Genomic DNA, 22,099 nt, shown 5'->3' on the forward strand with positions numbered 1-22,099 from the left:
TTATTCTGCCTATATTTTCTGAAGAAATTTGTCTAAAGTTGAGATTTCTTAAATAGTTGATAGAACTTACCAGTGAAATCCCATGAGCCTGGTCTTGTGGGAGGATTTAGAATGACTAATTAAAATTTTGTTTACTTGTTGTAGGTTTAGTCAGATTTTCTATTTCTTCTTAATTTAAAATTTTTATGTCTTTCTAAGAATTCCTCCATTTCATCTGCACTGTCTCCTTTGATGGCATCAGGTGGTTTATTATATTCCTTTATGATTCTTTTAGTTCTCAGGATATGGAGTGATGTTAATTCATTAGTTGGATAATTTTGTCTGCTTTTTTTTTAAACCTTCAGTCTGGCTAAAGAATTACCAATTTCTGTAAAAAAAAAAAAGGGGGGTGTTTTATTAATTTTCTGTTTTTCTCTTTATTTCATTGATTTCTGTTCTAATCTCCATTATTTCTTTCCATTGACTTTGGGTTTAGTTTGTTATTCCCCGTCTAGCTTGTTGACTCTAAGTTTAGGTTATGGATTTTAGGACTTCCGAATATAGTGAGATCTGTTTGATGGCCTGACATCTAGTCTGTCCTACATAATGTTCTATGTATACTTGAAAATAATTTGTGTTCTGCTCTTGTTAGATGGTGTGTCCTATGAATAAAAGTTTCGTCAAATTGATAGCGTTATTCCAATTCTCTGAATCTTCCCTGATTTTCTGCATGGTTCTAAAAATTCCTGAGAGACATACTGACGTATTCATATCACTGCTAGAGTGTCTATTCCCTTTTCAGATGAGCCAAATTCATGCATTTGGGACAGTGTTGTTGGCGGTGTATGTGTGTGATTGTTACCCCTTCTTGATACACGTCGACTCTTTAGTCATTATGAGATGCTTCTCCGCTAGATTCTCTCATCTGAGAGAGCATTTCATCCCATTAGCGGAGTCGCTCCGGCAGCCGGAGGGTTACTGTATGCATGGTATCTATTTTTTCATCCTTTGAATTTCAGCTTCTTTGTATCTTTGAGTTTAAGATTTGTGTTTGAACCCTTTAGTTGGGTTTTGTATTTGTACTTTGTCCATCAATCTCTGCCCTTTGTCTGGAGGGCATTGATGTCAGTCACGATGGCTGTGCCACGTGCAGCTGCCACTTTGTTTCCGTAGGTTTCGTGTTTTTTGTTCCTCTGTTCCCCCTTTACTCTCTTTTTTGTATTAAAATTTTTAGTGTACCCGTTTAAATCTGCTGTTGATTCTTTGGTCTTTTTAGTTTGTTTTTTTAAGGGCTGTTGGGAATGGGAAGAGCCCCAGGCAGAAAGGCCAGGCTCCTGCTGCTCTTCTTTTTTTTTTAAAGATTTTATTTATTTATTTGACAGACAGAGACCACAAGGAGGCAGAGAGCCAGGCAGAGAGAGTGGAGGGAGCAGACTCCCTGCTGAGCAGAGAGCCCGATGTGGGGCTCGATCCCAGGACCCTGAGATCAGGACCTGAGCCGAAGGCAGAGGCTTTAACCCACTGAGCCACCCAGGTGCCCCCAGGCTCCTGCTGCTCTTACATTCTAGCAGATTGGCATGAATAAATGCTTCTGGATTTGCTGTTTCCCTTGGTTGATTTTCAGATCCTCAAATGATTGCTTTGACAATCGCATTCAGTTTTACCCTTGTTTAGAGGGAGAGGAGCTACCCTGACTGTTTCATTTCACCCTTGCTGAGTCCCATCTCTGGTGCCTCGTCTGGCAGCATCTGGGTGGAACCACTCCTGAGCCATGGGATCCCCGCCCACGCCAGTGCTCTGTCCTCCTGGGCTCCAGTTCTTCACTCCCCCTCCCCTAAGCCACCCTTGCCGGTCCCCTGTCCCTGCACAGACAGGCCCAGGCGCAGATGGGTGTGATTGCTACCTGAGCTGACACCCAGCCAAGGCGTGAGGTGTTCGTCTCTTCTCTCCACAGGTCCCCTTCATCCCAGGCTCTTGGGGTCCCTTCTGTACTTTACAAGGAGGGCTTTGGACAACTCCAGGTGTCACAGGAGCCCAGCTCAACAGAATGTGGCTGACATTAGTTTAATTCACACCAGTCTTTTTTTTTCTTTCCTTTTAGGCTGAACAAGCTGCAAACACTTGTGAATGTCATGTTTGTAAGCAAGAAGCTTCCGGACTGACGGCATCAGCGATGACCGCAGGAGCCCTTCCCCCAGGCCATCAGTTCCTAAGCCCCGAGAAGCCCACACACCCTGCCCTGCATCTGTACCCCCACATCCATGGACATGTGCCTCTGCACGCCGTCCCGCACCTGCCCCGCCCTCTCATCCACCCCACCTTGTATACGGCGCCCCCCTTCGCACACAGTAAGGTAAGTCAGGGCAAAGAGGGCCGGGAAGCTCACCTGTCACTAAGATTGTACAAGAAGTGCATATTGTAACAAACAAAAATCCATAAATCGGCAATGTCTAGGACCAAATTTAAATCTACTCTTGGTAGGAAGGTCCTCAAATATGTCCTTTTACCATAATCTCTTAGGCTCTCAGAATTTTGAACATTCACAGTTGTAAAAAATACTCACAGAAGTTGTGGTGTACTCTTTCAGAATTACCTAGAATGTAAAGTTTTCCAAATGATGTTGGTGTAATGGGTTGTACTTGGGGGAATTGCATACACGGCTCTGCTCACCCATACGCCAGTTCATTGCTTTGCTTGTGGCCTCCTAGGGCCTGGCTCTTTTTTTTTTTTTTTTTTTTTTAAAGATTTTTATTTATTTATTTGACAGAGGGAGAGAGATCATAAATAGGCAGAGAGGCATAGGGAGAGGGAAGCGGGCTCCCTGCTGAACAGAGAGCCCGATGTGGGGCTCAATCCCAGGACCCTGAGATTATGACCTGAGCCAAAGGCAGAGGCTCAACCCACTGAGCCACCAGGCGCCCCAAGGGCCTGGCTCTTTGTTGTAATGTTGCACAGATGGATACATTGAGTACAGCTTGGGTCCTCTGACACTAGCTGGGCTCTTCAGTGTCTGAAATTACTAAAGGAAGAATCCTAAGCGTAGTGCGAAAGAAGGTCGAAACGCCGTGCAGGCTGTTGGGAAGCGACTGGAGGCACAAAGGAAAGGGCCTCCCAGACCAGCAGTGCTCAGAGGCTGTTCCGAGAAGGAGTGAGCATGTAGAAAAGGTTTGCTTTTTACGTAGTTCTTCTCAGAGAACCCCATGCTTCTATTTTCATAGCTTAGATTTTACAGTGAAATTTTTAGTTTTCCCCAAACTCTCCAGATATATTCTTTAAAACAGTGATTCTCAGCTGGGAGAAGGGAGGACGACATGGGATGGAAGAGGCTTTTTTAGACTACATGAACATTTTCTTTCCCCACGGGGCATCTGCTGTGAAGTAGGGTGTGTGTAGCCTATCAGTGGGCTTTGCTATTTGTTTGCTGGGAAGGGGCACCTAACCACTGGTTTAGAATAGAATAAAGTCAGTCTGTCACGTTCTGTTGCAATAAGTACTTGGTAACTGCCACATTGATGCAATGCTTGAATTTTGTTAGATTGTATGTCGCTTAGTTTGGACATTTAATGACGGCTTTATTTGAAGGAGGATTTTCCGTTGTGTACTCAAAGCCAGGCTGTCTCCATGGTCTGTCTTGTCTCTAGCCTTTTTCCCTCTGGGTGAGTGTATGGTTGGGAGGCTGTCCATTCTTTTCTTACCTGAATACAGCTGCCTTCTAGCTCCTGGGAGCCGCCTCCAGGAGAGAGTAGAGAATGTTCTGTTTAATGTTTTTCTGTTGAAGAATCAGTTCCTAAACATCTTCAAGTAAAGTAGTGAAACTGATTATTCCAAAAAGCTATTGGGACGTTCAGTTAAAAATTGATTTCTCCCCCGGACTTTTGGCCTTTTCTCAGGGCATTATTGGTAGTCCATAAAAGGGTATAAGAGAAGAAAAATATTTGGGGGGAGTATTATCTGTATGTAAAATGTATTTAATACCTTGTGAACTTCAATCCAGTAGATAGTTGGGGAGGATTCATGGGTAGGAAGTACAGAGGATGCACTAGTAAGCTTTTATTTCCGTCACTTTACTACTGATGTCAGGACTATTCACAGATGCTTTTATTTTATTCACGATTTTATTTATTTGTATTTACAAAAGTGAGCGAGAGAGACTGCCAGCATGAGCAGTGGGGGAGGAGCAGAGGGAGAAGCAGAACCTGCCTGAGGAGGGAGCCTGATGTGGGACTCAGTCCCAGGACCCAGATCATGACCTGAGCCAAAGGCAGACACTGAGCCACCCAGGCACCCCCTCTGATGTTTTTAAGATACATTAGCTAGATGCCACGTCTATTTAGAAAAATGAGATGCATTTGGCAAAATACTTCTCTTGAATCTGATATAAAAATGCTTCCCTAGACAAGCTTGCACTGTCACTTGAGTCTGTGTTATTTGAGTTAGTTTGACTTAGTTGCATACTGTGAGTCCATGGTGTGTTTACAGCCCCATAGGAGTTGGTAGAAGCCCTTTCTAGAGATGCACACATGTCTTCAGTTACGTCAGAGCAGGCTTATCAGCGGAATCCCCTACATGTGGGTGGGAGGCAGAGATGCCAGCTGAATGAATGGTGGAGGGCAGCTGTGAGTGTGAATGCTTCCGTGTTTGTGTTCTTTAGGCCTTTCGGGATTTTTGCTGTGGTGAGGTGGCATTTGTCGCCGTTAGGACTTTATGTTATTGTAATTGTAATTCTTTTAATTCATACTCTGGCTATTGTGGGTAAATATTTAGTACTTAAAATGCTTGGGATGAGTACTATAGAAAAAAAATATTTTTTTAAGATTTTATTTATTTATTTGACAGAGAGAGACATGGTGAGATAGGGAACACAAGCAGGGGGAGTGGAAGAGGGAGAAGCAGGTTCCCCATTGAGCAGAGAGCATGACGAGGGACTCCATCCCAGGACCCCAGGATCAGACGCCTAACAACTGACCCACCCAGACGCCCTGAAAAATTTGTTTTTGAACTTAGAGAATAACTTGAGGACCGTTTTTGTTTTCACATGTCTTTGTACCAGTGATACATTTAATTTATATGTTTAGATACAAGTTATTTGAAAGTTAAAAAGTAGTTAGGGAGAAGATCCAGTAGTGAAATTCTAGATAAAAATTAGAACTGTTTGGCAAAAAATTTTATTTGCAAATATTTGGGGATTTCCCAGCTATCTTTTTAGTACTGATTTCTGCTTTAATTCCACCATGGTCTGGGAACAGGCATTGTGTGACTTTTGTTCTTTTGAACGTGCTAAGGAATGTTTTGGGGCCAGAGCTGATGTGTCTTGGTCAGCACTCCAGGTGAGCTGGAGAAACGTGCATACTCTGCTGTCGCTACATGAGGCAGGCTGTCCTCAGACGTCACTTACCGGTGCTGCTAAGTCTGAGATGTCCTTCCTGACCTGCTGCTGAATCTGCCTGCTCGGGGCACAGTGCTGTCGGCGTCTCCGGCTTCCACAGCAGACTCTCCCCCTCCTGCAGTCCTGTCTGTTTTTGTCACACTGAGTCTGGCACTGTGTTGTTCGGTGCTTACATATTTAGGGTTGTTACATGTTCCTGGGGAGTTGACCCTTTTATCATTACGGAATGCCCTTCTTTATCCCTGATAATCTTTCTACTTTGAGGTCTGACGTGTCTGAAGTTAATACAGGTGCTCCGGCTTTTTGTGAGCGCCAGCACCATATTTCTTTCTCCATCTCTTTCTTTTAACTCACAGGGGTCTTTATGCTCCCAGTAGGTTTCTTGTCACACCTCTAGGTGGGGTTTGTTTTTTTCATATACTCTGATAATCTCTGTGTTTTCATCTGTATATTTAGACTAGACACATTTAAATTTTGGATGTGTTTGGGTTAATAATAACCATTGTTCTGTTTTCTGTTCATTACCAGAGACTTCCTTTTTCTGTCTTCTCTACTTTTAATTAAACATTTTTGGATTGTTTTATCTTCTGTCTTTAGCTTATTGGTTATGCTTTAAAAAAACGTTTTTTAGCAGTTGCATTAGAATCTGCATTTTAACTAATCTGAGTCCCCTTCAGGTAACACTGTTCTGATTCGTGTTAGTGTAGCTACCTTTTCCCAGAGAGTTCCCGATCCCTCCCTCCTGTCGCCTGTGACTTTGCTGCTGCTGTTCTCATGGATCTTTTCATCGGTGGCCCAGTACGTTGTTACTGCTAAAACTGCACACAGAGTTAAGTTACCTTTCAGATCAATTAATAGGCAGGAATAAGTTCATTTCACTGGTATTTACTCTTTCCCTATTGCCCATCCTTTTTTCGTGTAGATCCAGGTTTCTGACAGCTTAAATTTTCCCACTGCCTAAAGAAAATATCCTCACCTTTCTTGCAGGGCAGGTCTGTCTGCTGGTGATGAGTTCCCTCAGTGTTTAGTGTATGTGTGTGTGTCTGAGGTCTTTCTCCTTCACCTTTGAAGGGTAATTTCACTGGATGCAGAATTCTAGGTTGGTGGGTTTTTTTTCTTTCAACACTATAAAAAAATTTCACTCTGCTCTTCTCTTGCTTGCCTGGTTTCTGACCAGATGTCCTCTGTGATTCTCCTCCTTGTTCTAGAGGCACAGGGAACCCCACCCTACCCCCTTCCACTTCTTCCCCAAGGCTGCTTTCAAGGGTTGTGGTTTTTTGGTTTTTGGTTTTTGGTTTTTGTTTTGTTTTTGATTTCTTGCCCCCCCCCCCTTTTTTTAATGAAATGCCTTAGTGTAGATTTGGGAGTGGGTTTTTTTTTTTATCTATTTGGTGTACTCTGTGCCTCCTAGATCTGTAGTTCAGTGTCTTTCATTAATTTTGGTGTCTGTCATTTGGAGTGTTCTTAGCCAATATTCCTTCAAATACTTCTTTCTTTTCTCTTTCTTCTTCTGGTATTCTATTTCCTGTTACTATCTTTGGAAATTAGATGTTTTATCTATTTCGTGTCCATGGTGGTAGTTTTCTAGTTTTGGTGGGTGTTTTTGTTTTTGTTTGTTTGTTTATTTTTAAAGATTTTATTATATTTATTTGACAGACAGAGATCACAAGTAGGCAGAGAGGCAGGCAGAGAGGGAGAGAGGAGGAAGCAGGCTCCCTGCCAAGCAGAGACCCTGATGCGGGGCTCGTGGGGCTCGATCCCAGTACCCTGAGATCATGACCTGAGCCGAAGGCAGAGGATTAACACACTGAGCCACCCAGGCGCCCCTGTTTTTGTTTTTTTTTAATTCTTGTTTCTCTTTGCATTTCAGTTTAAGGAGTTTCTGTTGACCTATCTTGATGTTCACTGATTTTTTCCTTCGCTATGCCCTGTCCACTGATGATCTGTTCATCAGAAGCACTCTTTGTTTTCTTTCAGTGTTATTTCTAGTTTTCTTTATTCATTTTTAGAGAGTCCCTCTCACTGCTCACATGTGTTTTTGCACATTGTGTGCTAGTTTTTAAAGATTTTATGTATGCACTATAGAGTGAGTGAGCAGAGGGACAGAGGGAGATGGAGAAAGAATCCCAGGCAGCCTCGCTGCTGAGCATGGAGCCCAGTGTGGGGCCCAGTCCCTCAACCTCAGGATCATGACCTGAGCTGAAACCACTAGTCAACCAGCTGAGCTGCCCAGATGCCCCTATTGTGTGCTTTTTCAGTTGGAGGCCTCATCATCTTCATCATTTTGAACCCATGTCTGATGATGCTGAGCCCTTTTTATCTTCATGCCCCTCGTCTGTTGTGATGCTTTCTGCTTGCAGCCAGCCTGCCTGCCCTGCTCTGTGTCCCACACCTGTCTTCTCACCCCTCACCCCTTGGTCTGTCCAGAGAGCCCTTTTGCATCAGCCTTCCACTTAAGTGACTCTGATATGTCTCACCTACTACTTAAGTCTGACTTTTTAATTCCTGCTATGATTCTTTCCTGTAAGCTTAATTTATTTTTAATGTATATTAGCAACTTTTTTTGTTCTCTTATTCCTTGATCACATTTTCTTTCTTTAAGCATTTTACACATAGTTCTCTTTTTGAATGAAATCTTGAGGATCTGAATCTGGGTTTTTTTTGGTTGCTCCTGTGGGTGTGTGTCCTTGGATGTACAGTGATTTTTCATGAGGTATGTTTTGTTCAGCTTACTCTGAGAACCACAAGGCCCCAGGTAGGGGCTGAGGTACCAGTGTAGTGCTGCCCCACCTGTGACCTCAAGCTCTCTTGCCTCCTATGGGACCATGAGTCTGTCCCCATCACTGTGACGATGGTGTGTGCTTCTTCATGGCAGTCCTCCCTTCCCTACACCTCCACCTGACTGTTTTTCCTCACCATGTTCTGATGAGTTCTGTGAAAGATTTCCCTAGCTTTATCTAGGGTTCAGCACCTTGTTACAAAGGTGTAGAGTGTTGTGTCCCCCTTCCTGGACAGAGCCCAAGCAGAGGGGTACCGCACAGCCTCAGAGGGAAGAGCCCACGTGAGTTCTTAGGCCACGCTCCCATCCCCACCCCTATCCCCTCTCATTCATAGGTCACGTTCCCAGCCACTGACCCACATGGCCCAGGAGCAGAGGGCCACAACTGCAGGGCCAGGTTTGGAAACCCAAGTATTCCAGCTCCCAAGTCTGTGTTGTTTCCATCTAGAAACTGAGTTCTGAAGCAGTCATCATGTAGGAAATGTCCTAGTAATGAAGGTAGAGGGGTGTCTTGAACACTCCACTGGGAGAATGGGGAGTTTTGTTGAAAATGGTCACCACATTTCTGGCCCTCAGTGAGTTCAGGGTGAGTGGAGCTGCAGACTGGCTCCTGTGTGGCTCTGGGCCCTGAGGGAGGCGCAACCATTGCAGAAGTGATGAAGTCAGACGTGGGGCAAGTCTAAGTTCAGGCTGGAATTGGAGGGGGAAAAACAGGGGTGGGAAACAGGGACAGAGACAGACGGTGGTCAGGGCCCCACTATGATCTCAAATCTGTATTTTGTTTTGGAGGCAGTCTCAGTTCTTCTGGCTTGAGAAATAGCAAGACCAAAACAAACGTGGTGCTCTTGCCTCTTTACCGGCTCTGGCAAGAGTCCTGAAGAACTTTGGAAAAAGCAGAAGAGTCATGCGTCCAGCTTCCTGGTCAGTGGGATGTGCCTGTCAGCCACCACCACCACCCCCACACACATATGCCCTGACTTGGTCCTTCGCCCCCTCAGCTTGCTGTGTTTGGCAACCATGTTCCAGGAATCTGGGAAGGTTTGGTGTTGTGCGGTGGAGCCTGGCTCTCCCAGCTCCCGTGTAGACTCCCAAGGTGTTCAGAAGGCATCTGTCAGTGTGTTTGTCCAAGCTCTGCATTAAAGCAGAAATTTTACTTTTCTGTGAATGACTTACGTCTTAAGGCAGAGAACCATTCAAAACTTCTCTTTCTTGAATCGTGTGGATTTGTGCAGAGTGAAATAAATCTGTTCTCATTGAATAGCATTGTCCACATGTTGAGAGACTGATTCTGTGCCTAAATCATTTGTGAGGTCTGGCCAACAGGTGGTCTCGTTGACAGAGGCCTGTGTTTATCAAAAGGAAGCCCACGTCTGTCAAGTTGAGGAGCCATCTTGTGGGGAAGCGTTCACATAAATGTGGCTTGTTTGTTACAGACCCCTTGCTCACTTGGTCTCTGCAGCGGGACCTCCCATTCTGAGTAAATGGGCTTCTGAAGAAGTGGGCGAAGTGAATTTAACTTCCATTTTCAGTATTAGAGCTTCCTAGCTGTGTTCCCTCATCCATCTAAGCTCAGTCTGTTCTCCCTTTATTGAACATTCACTGAGTGCCAGGTCCTGTGCTACATGCTAGCAAAACACACACCAGAGGAACTTGGTCCCTCTCCCTAGGGCTCGTGCAGTCTTGTCATGTCAGCACCTCAGAGCACCACGCTGTGCCACTGCCAGGAGGGAAGTCACACTGAAGAGGGAGGGGGGCTCCTGGGGCCTAGTGGGTGGCTTTGCGGAGGAGGGGATGCTGGGCTGCGGGTCGAGAGCTGAGCACAAGCTCTCTGGACGTTGTGCGGATGGTGGGTTGGGCCCTTAGTCCGGCTCCCTGGGGGGAAGGCAGTTGGCTGGCAGCCAGGAGCGGGGAGGGCGTCAGGAAGCCATGAGGTGCTTTGGAGCCTGCCTTTGGCTCTGCTCTGCGAGGCCCTTGAAGCCCCCGCTGCTTCTGCCTGGGGACCTGGCTGTCCTTGCCCCGCAGCAGGAATCTGCAACCCTGAGAAACCACCCTCTGCTTTGTTGTCACTACCCCTCGGTTCCTTCCTGGTAAAGCAGCTCTTTGTTCATCACTCCTTTGTGGGAACTGGTATCTGTGGAAATACCATGCTTTTGGTTTCCTCTTTGCCCCAGAGCTCCCCTGCCAGAAGCACTAGATTAGACCTCTCTTTCTTCCTACTTCACAGCCCTCATGGCCACGCCATTCTCACCCTCTGCCACTCTGATCCTGTTGAGGAAAGTGTGCCAAACTGCCTGAGCAGAGGGACCCCCGTTTCACTCTACACCCAAGACAGGCAGAGCGGGGGTACTCTGTGATTCGGGACCAGTCTTAATAAAGTGGTGACAGTGTCCCTTAGCCCTCACTGTGCTGTACACTTGAACCCGTTGTCCAATTTAATTCTTACCACAACACCTGGAGGTAGGTATTTACAAATTACAGACGAGAAAAGCGCAAAAAAAATTGAGTAATTTGCCTGAGGTCACACAGCTAGTAAAAGGGGGAGCTGGCGTCCCAACCCGTCAGGCTGTGCGTCCCAAAGGCTGAGAACAGAACTGGTGTTCATGTCCAACTTTGTCACTGGCCACACCTCCCAGGGACTGGAGTCTCGGGCTCTTGCTCCCACAGCCCCAGCAATTGTCCTGATGGCCCCAAAACCCCTCGTCTCCACTGCCACCGCCTCCTCATCTCTCAGGCCCTACTGTGACTGCTTCCTGTGCTGGCCTCTCCCCCGCCAGGCGAGGCCAGGTGGCAGTGGCTCTGATTTGGGTTCTGCATCCTGTCTGGCTGTGGTGCAGTTGTCCGTGGGGCTGTGCCCTTCCTTCCTGATCTCTGCCCTAGCCAGCTGCTTGGGTTCTGCTCTTGGGAATCCTCCTGAAACCCTCCCACTCGACTTTGCAGCATTTAGTGCCCAGTTCTTTGTCCCCAAGGATGAGATTCCCAGGCATTGTTCCCGGTGCCAGACCTGTAGCTTCTTGGGATGGGGCCTGTAGCAGTGGATGCTGGGCTAGGGGGAGCCTCGTGCCTGTGTCAGCAAGGTGCTGGGGGCCACAGAGCCAGAGAGTTGCTTGAGAGAAGGCAGGTACTAAACCAGCAGGCAACCAGTATGTCATGAATTCTAACTGTGGTAAGTGCTGAGAGGGGAAAACTGTAGATTCTAGGTGTGTTGTACGGGAAAACCCACCTTGGTCTTAGGTGCTGGATGGCGAGGACAGGAGGCAGTGATGATATTTAGGGACATTTAGGTGAGGCCTGAAGGATGAATATGAGTCAGCAAGGTTGTGGGCTGAGGTTAAGATGTTAACCTTAGATTTAACCTTAAACTGGATTCAGCACAAGGAAAGTTCAGAGTCAAGAAGGAACTTGGGTTTGAGGACCAAGGGAAGGCCTGTGTGTTCAGGAGCTTGGGGGAACAGGAAGGACAGGGATAGGCCAGGCCACGTGAGAGACTTTAAGTTCCATTTTAAGAGCAGTAGGAAGACCTTGGTGCACCCTAAGGCAGTGACTCACTCTTACCTTCACCAAAGCGCACTCTGGCTGCTGTGAGGGAAAGGACTGGGAGGAGGCTGGGGTGAGCCGTGAGGGTTTTCGGCTCAGGTAGTAAAGGCTGGGGGGTGTGAGCTGAGAGGAGGAAGGGCCCAAGGATGCCAGGGTGTGCTGGGAGCAGCCAGCAGCCCCTTGGTGAGCGTGTGGTCCCAGCCACCCTTCCTCGGTGCCTTCAGACAGCAGTCTGCCCCAGCAGGGCCCCGTAAAATCCATAGTTCTTAGACTGCATGGCACGTGGCCCAGGTGTGAGACACAGTTGAAGAGCTTTACCACTCTCTGTCAGTGATTCCAAAGTTGGCTTTTGAGCAGTGATCCTTACAATGTCCGCTGAGACTCAGCCCTGGGAGCGACTTGCACGCAGCCTGTGCCAAGGGAGGGATGCCATAAGCTGCTGAGTCATCTCGAGTCTGGTAGGTTCCCTGAAGCATCAGTGGCTGGGAAGATGTACTCCTGGTTCACATGTGAGCAATGGCATGCGGTGTGCCGCTTTGCAGGTCTGCACTCTGCGAGATACCACCCACAGTGAGCACGACCCCCCAGGGGTGTCCATCGTGGGATCTGTCTGTAGTTTAACTACATACATAAGCAGAACGTGAATTTTGATATGTGATCAGAGCCTTTTTTTTTTGTAGGGTTTACCGCCAGCCCCTGTTCCGAATCCCGCAAACAAGCATCAGGTATTCAACGCGTCTCTTCAAGACCATATTTATCCGAGCTGTTTTGGGAACACTCCAGAGTGGAACAGTTCTAAGTTTATAAGTCTTTGGGGATCAGAAGTGATGAATGATAAGAACTGGAATCCTGGCACTTTCTTGCCAGATACAATTTCTGGTAAGGAACTTGTTAAAACTTTCTTAAAGGTTTAAAATGACCTGAGCTGGGCGGATTGCTGTGTCTGTGTACTGCGGTCCCCCAGTAGATGCCTCAGGCTAGTTGGGTCCCCCACCTCAGCTGCTCCTGGAAGGCTCCTCTACCTCATCCCCCTGACCCAAACATCCACTTCTGCCGCTAGCCAAGTCCCGCTGCCTGGACGGGGTAGAGCAAGTGCTAGCACCCTGTGGCTGCTTCCAGTACAGCGGGCTCTCTGGGGCCCTGTGCACAACAGATCTCTCCATGCCCCAGCACGGCTGAGCCTCTTGTCTCCAGGCCTTGTTGTTGGGCCCGTGGTGCTAGCAGGGGCCTTGCAGTTGTGCCACCACCCACCTCAGTGCTGTGACGTAGGTTCCTTTCCTGGTGCTGTACTGACCTTACAAGGGGTCTGTCCTCTCTAACAAGCTCCTTCCTCACAGCCTTCGGCTGCCCGGGTACAGCTGTCATTTCAGGCGCCGGGAAAGGTGTGCCTGAAGAGGGGCTGGTTGCGCACTTATCTGTGTCTTCACAAGGTTTAGAGCCCATCGTGGCCCCACACCCAGATCCTGCATGTGCTCAGAAAAGCTAACTACACTTGACATCTCTGCATGGAAGGGGTTTTTAGCTGCGTGACCTTGTGCAAGTTGTTTAGCCTCTCTGAGCCTCAGGTTCTTGTATCTTTAGGATGGGACTAATAGTACCAAGTAGCTTTAAGAAAATAAGTAAAATAACTTTGGGAAGGCACCTAGCATGGGATTGGTACATAGTAGGTGCTCAGTGCCTTTTTTTTTTTTTCCCCTGGAGAGAAACTGATTGACTAGCATCCTCTCAGTGAAGTCCCAGCTTTGGTAACAGCCCCAGTGTTAGTTCAGTCAACAGATGTCCCTTAGGTTTTAGCGAAGTATTTCTAGAGGCTTTACTTGTCTCATTCTTCTCTGAAGGGAGTGACATACTAGGACCAACACTCTCAGAAACAAGACCCGAAGCCCTTCCACCCCCATCTAGTGGTGAAACGCCTGCGGTTTCTGAGAGCAAAGAGAAAAAAAATGCTGCAAAAAAGAAATGCTTGTACAATTTCCAAGATGCTTTCATGGAAGTGAACAAAGTTGTGATGGCCACATCGTCAGCCACGTCCTCCGTGTCCTGCACAGCCACCACAGTGCAGTCCAGCAACAGCCAGTTCAAAGTGTCGTCCAAAAGGCCTCCTTCCATAGGTAAGGCCCACCAGCTCACAGGACCCTCAGGGCAGCTCAGTGTGTCCACTGCTTCCTCAGCATCTCAGTGATTGCCGTGTCCCTGGTGTGGCCAGAGGCCTGGTGTAACCAATGCCAGAGAATGCTCTCATGCAGACAACACATCCTCTGGGAGTTGGACCTGAGTTTCACTGCCCCACAAACTTCCTCTGGGGATTTGCCACGCTGGCTTGCCTTTCTTCTCGGTACCTGCTGCTTTGTGAGAGGAAGAGGTCACTGCTATCGGGTCACATGGAGGAATTCTTAGTCTCCTGAAAACAGAAGCCTGGTGGAGAGGGAGCCAGTAGGGCTGCTGGCCGGCCTGGGGTGCAGCCCCTGCTGCCACTGTGTCTGTGGTGTGTGGAGGACGCGGCTGCCTGTGCTGGCATGAGCATAGGGAGCAGGGTTCTGGAAGCAGAGGTCGGGGGCCCACAGAAACTGGCTCTAAGGGCGCTTGCTAGCCACAGTCAGGACAGCTGGAGCATTGGAAAGAGTAATGGGATGGACAGTAGGACACATGGTCAGGAATCCCCCATGTGTTCAGAAAGGGAGGGGGGTATGGAAGCTGCTCCCTGATAGGACAGACAGAGAAATGCTCCCGTGCAGCCAGCAGGGTGACTGTCAGCCCAGGTGATCATCCCCAGTGGTCATTAAGAACAGTGGCTGTCTGTGTGGGGAACACTGTGTCCTCCCTGTGTGTGAGCAGCATCGTGGATGTGGCCACTCCGTCGTGAAACGACATGACGGCCTCTTGTGTGGTCACGGGGGAAGGAGCCAATGCAGCTTTGGCAGAAGTTGTGCCCCTAAGATATTTTGGTCAACTTAGACGTAACAGCATGAGCCCAGACTGGGGGGCAGCTGTCCTCGGTGGAGAAAATGTCTGTGTTGCTGCAGGAGAAATGCTTAGAAGAGGCCAGGTTGGAGAAGAGCTAGTAATGGCCTTGCAGGGAAGACGGGAGAGGGATGGGGTCGCGCTTGGGTTGGGAATGTCACATGGATGGCACAGGCCCGGGCTCTGGTCACACCAGGCAGCTTTGTGCCCAGGGCTCGCGCTGAGGTATAGAGGGTGAGTGTAGCCCCCGCAGCGTGTGTGGGTGGGGTACACACCATGGGGTGTCTGGCAGTGGTGGGTGCAGGTGAGGGGCACAGGCGGGGTTCCTGGCACCGTTCCTCAGAGTTCATGCAGCTCTGAGCATCTTCACACCAAGCAGTCAAGGATGCTGTAGTGAAGACAGACGGACTCCAGTCTGCCATCCTCAGTGCCCTTCCGCGTCCCCGCCTGCAGGTGAGGTGTTCCACGGCGTCAGCAAGGAGGACCCCCGACACGCGGTGCCAGCTGCACCGAGGAACAGCCCCACGGGCCTGGCACCACTTCCCACGCTTGGCCCAGCCTCCTCGCCGCACCTGGCCGGACTCGCAGCCCCCGCCTTCCCCAGCAGTGCCACCACGTCCCCAGGCTTCGTGGAGCCACGCAAGAGCTTCTGTCCGGCCCCAGGAGCCCCCCCACCCCCCACGACTGATGGCCCCCTCAGCGCCCCTCCCAGCGTGTGCAGGTGAGCTGGTGCCTGCCTACCACTCTCCCCCACAGGGCGCTGGTGTGGGTGGGGGAGGGGGGCGCAGCCAGTAACTGGCCTGTGTATGACTTTGCAGTGACCCTGACTGCGAGGGCCACCGCTGCGAGAATGGCGTGTATGACCCGCAGCAGGACGACGGGGATGAGAGTGCAGACGAGGACAGCTGCTCCGAGCACAGCTCCAGCACCTCCACCTCCACCAACCAGAAGGAGGGCAAGTACTGTGACTGCTGCTACTGTGAGTTCTTCGGGCATGGCGGGGTAAGTGCCCCGGGGACCGCGGGTGGGCGCCGGGCACCGGCAGGCCCCGTCGGCACTGAGCTCTGAAGCCGGCGCCTCCTGCTTGGGTGCCCTTGTCCTCCAGAAACAGTAACAGATGTTCGCCCCAAGATCTCCCTGTAAGGGTTTCGTGACTGCATGTGTTCATTTCTTTGGGAGCAGGGGACCTCCTGACCAGCCAACCGGGAAGTCATTAGGTGTGGATCGTGGCAGGCCATGCAGTGGGACGCTTGCTGTGTGGGGTGTGCTGGGGGACTCCTAATGGCCTGTCCCTCCAAGTCATGGCAGCCATGGTGCCCCAGGCGGCGGGGGGGCAGGCGGGCCGAGGGAGTGTTGGGAGGAAAAGCAGGGGCTGGTCATTGCTCTTTCTCTACCTTTGTTCCGTCTGCATTTGCTAAACATGTGCACACACGTGTTCAGTGTCCGGAAGAAGTATTGGCAGCGGGGTTGAGGGCAGTTTTCTTTTTCCCTTTTGGCACTGAACAAGACACCCACAAAGGGACGGAAAGATTCTACAAACACATTTATTGACACAAAAAGATAATCACTCTGTATTATGTAAGAGGTAGATTAATTGGTATGTGTGATTTTTTTTTTCTCTTCTGGTTTAAAAATGTCTACTTATGTACATGCTTTACCATAATTTTCATGAACGTGTAAAGGTTGAGGGGTCGGTGCCAGAATTAACCTTCTGGTCACTCTGGGACAGGTTTTCCTTGCTGCTGCCACTCGTTTACCTTCCTTATTTTTTACCGTGAATGTGTATTACCGGCGTAATAAGAAAAACTTTCATTTTTAAAAATAATGTTCTGAAATTTGCAATATTCAGCCTCATTAAAACTTGAAGCTTCATTCAGACACGCTCTCCTTTAACTGCCTTAGCCTCCGGCCGCACCGACAAGTAGAAACTACGCAGAGATGAGGGAGAAGCTTCGTTTGCGGCTGACCAAGAGGAAGGAAGAGCAGCCTAAAAAAGCAGACCAGCTCTCGGACAGAGAGAGTGTGGTTGACCATCGAAGGGTGGAGGACCTACTGCAGTTCATCAACAGCTCAGAGACCAAGCCCGTGAGCAGCACTCGAGCCGCTAAGAGAGCCAGACACAAGCAGAGGAAGGTAAACCGCGTGCCGGCGCAGGCTGTGGCGGGTCTCGGGGCCACAGGGCCATGCTGCTGCCACAAGGGCCCCTGACCATATCTATCTCTGCGGCCTGAGCCGTAGCTGGGCAGAAGCCCCAGGATGTGTTTTCAGGACACGGCTTCCCCTTTTGTGTCATGGGTTTATTGATGGATCTCAAACAAGCCTTTGGGTCCCTGTGCCCCATGTGGGTGGCCACAGCAGATCCTTGGCCTCTCTCCCAGGGAGGTTGAGGATGGGGCCCCTGGCATTGAGGGAATAGAAGGGGGCCACTCTGGGCTTTTGGAGACTGTGGGCAAAGTTACTTTGACATGAGGCTTGGATAGGCCCTTTGCCACAGCAGCATTCTTAGGACATAGTCTGGGTGCTCCCTACCCCCCACTCCTTGTCCCCACTGGCAGAGGAGAGTCAGGCAAAGCCATCCCAGAAGAGGGCAGGCACACGGCGTTGGTGTCAAGGGTCAAAGAGTAAGATGGACAGCCCTTGCGGACAGCCCTGGGCACCTCCCCACAGGGTGTGGATTGCACGGAAGGAGGCATCTACCAAGACTAGACAAGTTGGCCCAGCGGCGGACATGGCATGCAGAGGCAGTCCACTAGCAAGTGAGACACGGTGCTCCTCACTTCCTGTTCCGGCTCCAAGCGAGGGGACCAATAGCTTCTGCTCTTTGGGATGCCTCAGTGGCCCGGGACTGCATGGTACTGCGGCCGTCCTGGTTTCAGCTTCCTAAGAAGCCAGGCCGCAGCAGGCAGATCCGGGCTGTGCATAGAGGAGAACCTGCAAGGGTGACAGGGCCTCTGCTGGCAGGATGGGTGACTGGGGAAGAGGCGAGGCCCCTGCGAGGCCCAGCAGACATGGAACAAGAGGACACTCCCAGAGAGTGCTGGGGATGGTGCCTCCACTTTCAGCTGCTTGTGCTGTGGGGACCATTATAACTGGATCCCCCGCTAGGAGCCCTGCTTATACCTCACGGTTCTAATCAAGGTCCAGTTCATGGGCTTTGAGGAGATGGGGGTTGGCCCCGCCCCACTAGAGCGGGGCAGTGAGACCTGTTCTCCACTTGGGTGTTAGGTCAGGGCCCCCTCACCCTGTGTGCTCGGTGCCTTGCACCCCATCTCGGCAGAGTGTTTGGGTGACAGGCTGGTTGTTGAAAGGAAGGCCCCACATACCTGCTTGTGGGTTCCCTACAGCTCCTGTTCTGGGGCGGGCTTGCTCCGACCTGTGCTGGGAGAAACACTCTGCTCACTGGACGCTGGATATGGGGGCACTCTGGGAGTGGCCTCCAAGGCTTCACTTTGAACACATGAAACAAGGATTTTAAATAAGGTTTACTTGAACTGTTGAGTTAAATTTTTAAAACATCTGCCATTAAATTTTTAACATAATTTTATATTTAAGTTCTTCAAAGTAGCGTTTGTCTTTGTCAAATATTGCATACTGGAATGTTGTAAAAAATAACTAAAACCTGGGAGGACTTTTGTTTGAGTTCCTTTTTTTTTTTTTGGAAGGACTTTTAAATATAAAATACATTTGCCAAAGTCTTTTACTGGAGGAGCTCAGGGATGCAGAGTCATGCACTCTTCACAGCCTTCATTTGTTTTCTGAGCAAAAGGAATAGTCTCTGTCGAGACTGGAATAGGAGTCACCAGTGAAGTCCAGTTTTCACTTGACTGAAAGTGAACTTCATGCCAAGCTGGAGGGTGGAAGTAGCTAGTGTCTGTTGGCAGTGTGACGTGGAAACATGTTAGGGTGCCACTTGCTCTGTCACACTGGTGGACATATGTTGGGAGTTTCAATGCTCTGCTAGGCTGGAAAAAAGGAATTCAAGTTTTTAGTACACATTCTGTACCCACCCCATTGACATGTACTTGAAGGCCCAAGCCTGGCCTGGAGAGGCAGCGCGCCAGCCACTGGTTAGCTGGTGAGTCCTGTCATCCAGCCACTGCACAACAACGGGATTCTGATGTAGCAGCTGCTTTGACCTTGCTTTATTTTATTAATTTATTTTTCTAGCAGGCTCCACACCCAGTGCAGAGCCTGATGCGGGGCTTGAACTCACGACTGTGAGATTGAGACCTGAGCCAAGATCAAGAGTCAGATGCTGAACTGGCTGAGCCACCTGGCACCCCTGACTTTGTTTTAAAGAAGTGCCACTAGGGCAAAAGCTCTAAGGGACATCTTGTTAATTAGCACCCCCACCCCCGCTACAACCTATAAAGTAACAAGTGTACACTTTGGTAGAAAGATTAAATCTTATCATTCTTGAGAGTAAAATGATTTGGGTTAGGTATGTTTTAAGCTATTTGGCTTATTATAAGCTATTTCAGGGTTTATGTTCTTACTATATGATTTGTTTTTAAGGTTTTTGTTGTTGTTGTTTTTAATGCCTTAACGTAAGAAAACTCAACTGTTGTCTTAAGTTGCCTCTTCTTTTCCCGTGGCAGCTGGAGGAGAAGGCTCGCTTGGAAGCAGAGGCCCGGGCCCGGGGGCACCTCCACCTCCGTGAGGAGCAGAGGCGGCAGGAGGAGGAGGAGGAATTTCAGCGGCTTCAGGAGCTTCAGAAGCTGAGGGCTGTGAAAAAGAAGAAGAAGGAGAGGCCAAGTAAAGACTGTCCCAAGTTGGACATGCTTGCTAGAAACTTCCAGGCAGCAGCAGAGTCTGTATCTAACTCTGAAAACATGCACAATGGCTCACTAGAGCAAACGGAAGAACCAGAAACCTCATCTCACTCTCCTGCCAGACATGGGGACCACACGGAGCCCAGGCTGGGGCCGGGGGCTGACGGGGACACTGCCAGCCCCGTGGACTCCAGGGACTCCAGGCTCCTCCTCCCAAAGGAGGTCAGTGCGAAGCAGCAGGAGCCGCTGTCTTTTCTCCTTGACATGGTGCATCAGCACAAAGAAGGGAGCGGCAAGCAGAAGCTCAAGCAGACCAGCAAGGCCAGCAGTGAGCCAGCAAGGAAGCCGGCCGAGCCTCCCAGAGTCTCCGAGAGCCATCCCAGACCCCGGCCCCAGACTGAGTCGAAGGCGAAAGTGCTTGACCTCACTTCCCTGGCAGAGCAGAAGAGGGAGGAGAGAAAAGTGAACAGTAACAACAATAACAAAAAGCAGCTGAACCACGTCAAGGAAGAACGGTTGAATCCAGCCCCCCCAGAGCCTGCCTCCCCCAATGAACACCCTCAGGACAGCAAGCTGGTGCCTGCGGACTCTCCGCAGCCCAAGGGCAAGGGCAAGAAAAACAGGAAGAAGAAAGGAGACAGAGTCAGCAGTTCAATCGGTAAATAGGGAGCCAGGGGAGTGTGGCCGGCCCCCCTGTCGCCAGGTCTGCCTTGCCTCTCATGGCTTTGGGCTTCTTGTGGCTTTGCTACAGCCAGGAGACACATGTGGCCGTTGTTCTGTGTTGCTCTTTTGGAATAATTATAGACGTAGAAAGAATCCTCCCAATCACTGTTACCACATCTGCTTTCTCTTTCTCCCTTTTTTATTGTTTTTCTGAACGAAAGAGTAATTTCAGACATGAAGCCCCTTTGCCCTTAAATACTTCACTGTGTATTTCCTTGAAACAAAGATAGTCTCTTACAAAACCACAGATATGGTTATCAGAATTAAGAAATTAATGTATACTGTATACTATAGCATGATCTAATTATAAACCTTCCTGCTGTTTCTCCAGTTCCTGGAGACAGGATTCAGTCCAGGTCATCTGTCAGATCTCCTTAATTTCCTTGAATGAGTTGGTTCTTCAGTTTCTTGTGACCTTGACATTTCTAAAGAGTCAGTCTCTATTTTTTAGAATAATTTATTTGGAATAATTTCAGGTTTGTTTTTTTTTTTAATAAATCAGTCCCTGAGCATTAGGCCAACTTTATTTTTTTAAGATTTTATTTATTTATTTGACAGAGATCACAAGTAGGCAGAGAGGCAGGCAGCAAGAAAAAGAGAACAAGCAGGCTCCTTGCTGAGCAGAGAGCCGGTTTCGGGGCTCAATCCCAGGACCCTGGGATCATGACCTGAGCCGAAGGCAGAGGCTTAAACCCACTGAGCCACCCAGGTGCCCCTCAGTTTGATTTTATGTGCCATTTCTTCATGGTCAGATTCAGATTGTGTGTTTTGGGTGGGAATGCCATGGGGGTCCTTGCTGGTGTCTGTCACGGGGGGCATGGAGTCTCCTTGCTGTGGGGCCATGCTTCCCCCTCTGCTCACGGAAGGGGAAGTGTCTGATGGGGGATGTAGGTCTCCTGCTGCTGGGAACATCCACTGGCAAGTCTTGTCCAGAGTGGTTGGTTGTTCCCGAGTTGTTTGCCACGTAGTGGTGTTTCTAACATCATTATTCCTTGCACATCTCTTATTTGGTGCTCTTTGGGAGGCGCTTTCCTTCCCCAGTGCCCCATGTATGGTTTTCATTTGTTTAGTTATTTATATCACGGTGGATTCATGGAGACTTACTTTGTGCTCTAGATTATAGTCCTTTACTGACACTGCATGTTTTGGTCCTCTGGCTGTCCTAGATGCAGTCAGTGGGTGCCCCCTTGAAGGTCCCCAGACCCCACTATTCTTGGAGCACTTGCGTACTTCCCTGCACTGGGAGGTGTTCTGGCCTTACTCTGTATTTTCCCTGTCCCAGCGCTGAATCTGCCATTTTCCAGGGAGCCCTGGTTCTTTCCAGAGGAGAGTGGCATTTAGAAACTTGGTGTTGCTGCTGTGTTGTTGCTACCAGGCCCTTCCCTTTGACACAGCCAGGAGTCGGGGCATGGTGCACGCAGCCTACACTAGCATCTGATGTCATTTCTGTAGTGAATACCACAAGTTCACACGGTTGGCTCCAGCAGCACTCCCCAGTCACCTCTCCCCCTGCCTCCTCTCACCAGGGTTGTGCTTTACTAAAGCAGGTTCAGAATTGCTCACCCTCCCTGCTGTGAAAAACAGTGGGCTTGCTTAGTGATGGTTCTTTTGTCTTCAGGCTGAGGGCACATGCGGGAGCAGTGGTCTGGGGAGGGAAGCAGCAGCCCTAGGGTGGGGAGCAGTGGCCTGGGGCAGGGAGCAGCAGCCCAGGGTGGGGAGCAGTGGGCAGGGGCAGGGAGCAGCGGGCCAGGACTCCAGCACATTGAGGTGCAGCCTCAACTCTGGCTTGAGTTGAGGCCTTTCCTCTGGGTTGGTTTCCCCCGCCCCCAGCCTGGTTTTCCCTTTTCTTCCTCACTTCCACCCACTCTCTGTAGTTAACTACTCAGTTTCTTTCTTTTACACAAAAAGTAGCATGCTAGAGCTTTTGCCCTTTGCCTGCCCCTCCCGCCAACTGAACATGTTCTG

The 22,099-nt window shown here is 49.4% G+C and overlaps 1 protein-coding gene across 9 annotated transcripts in view; it reads left to right on the top strand.

The window, feature by feature from the left end:
* Positions 1 to 22,099, top strand: part of FAM193A (family with sequence similarity 193 member A) — a 165,881-nt gene that overhangs the window by 124,655 nt on the left and 19,127 nt on the right. For all 9 annotated transcript variants that reach the window (XM_032333628.1, XM_032333633.1, XM_032333635.1 and 6 more), the window contains 7 exons: positions 2,081 to 2,332; positions 12,359 to 12,557; positions 13,517 to 13,789; positions 15,093 to 15,360; positions 15,458 to 15,641; positions 16,542 to 16,772; positions 19,238 to 20,069. In XM_032333628.1, the coding sequence (XP_032189519.1) occupies positions 2,081 to 2,332; positions 12,359 to 12,557; positions 13,517 to 13,789; positions 15,093 to 15,360; positions 15,458 to 15,641; positions 16,542 to 16,772; positions 19,238 to 20,069 (2,239 nt within the window). The remainder of the gene's footprint in view (positions 1 to 2,080; positions 2,333 to 12,358; positions 12,558 to 13,516; positions 13,790 to 15,092; positions 15,361 to 15,457; positions 15,642 to 16,541; positions 16,773 to 19,237; positions 20,070 to 22,099) is intronic.

This window comes from Mustela erminea, chromosome 2 (genome assembly GCF_009829155.1).
Source record: "Mustela erminea isolate mMusErm1 chromosome 2, mMusErm1.Pri, whole genome shotgun sequence".
NCBI lineage: Eukaryota > Metazoa > Chordata > Mammalia > Carnivora > Mustelidae > Mustela > Mustela erminea.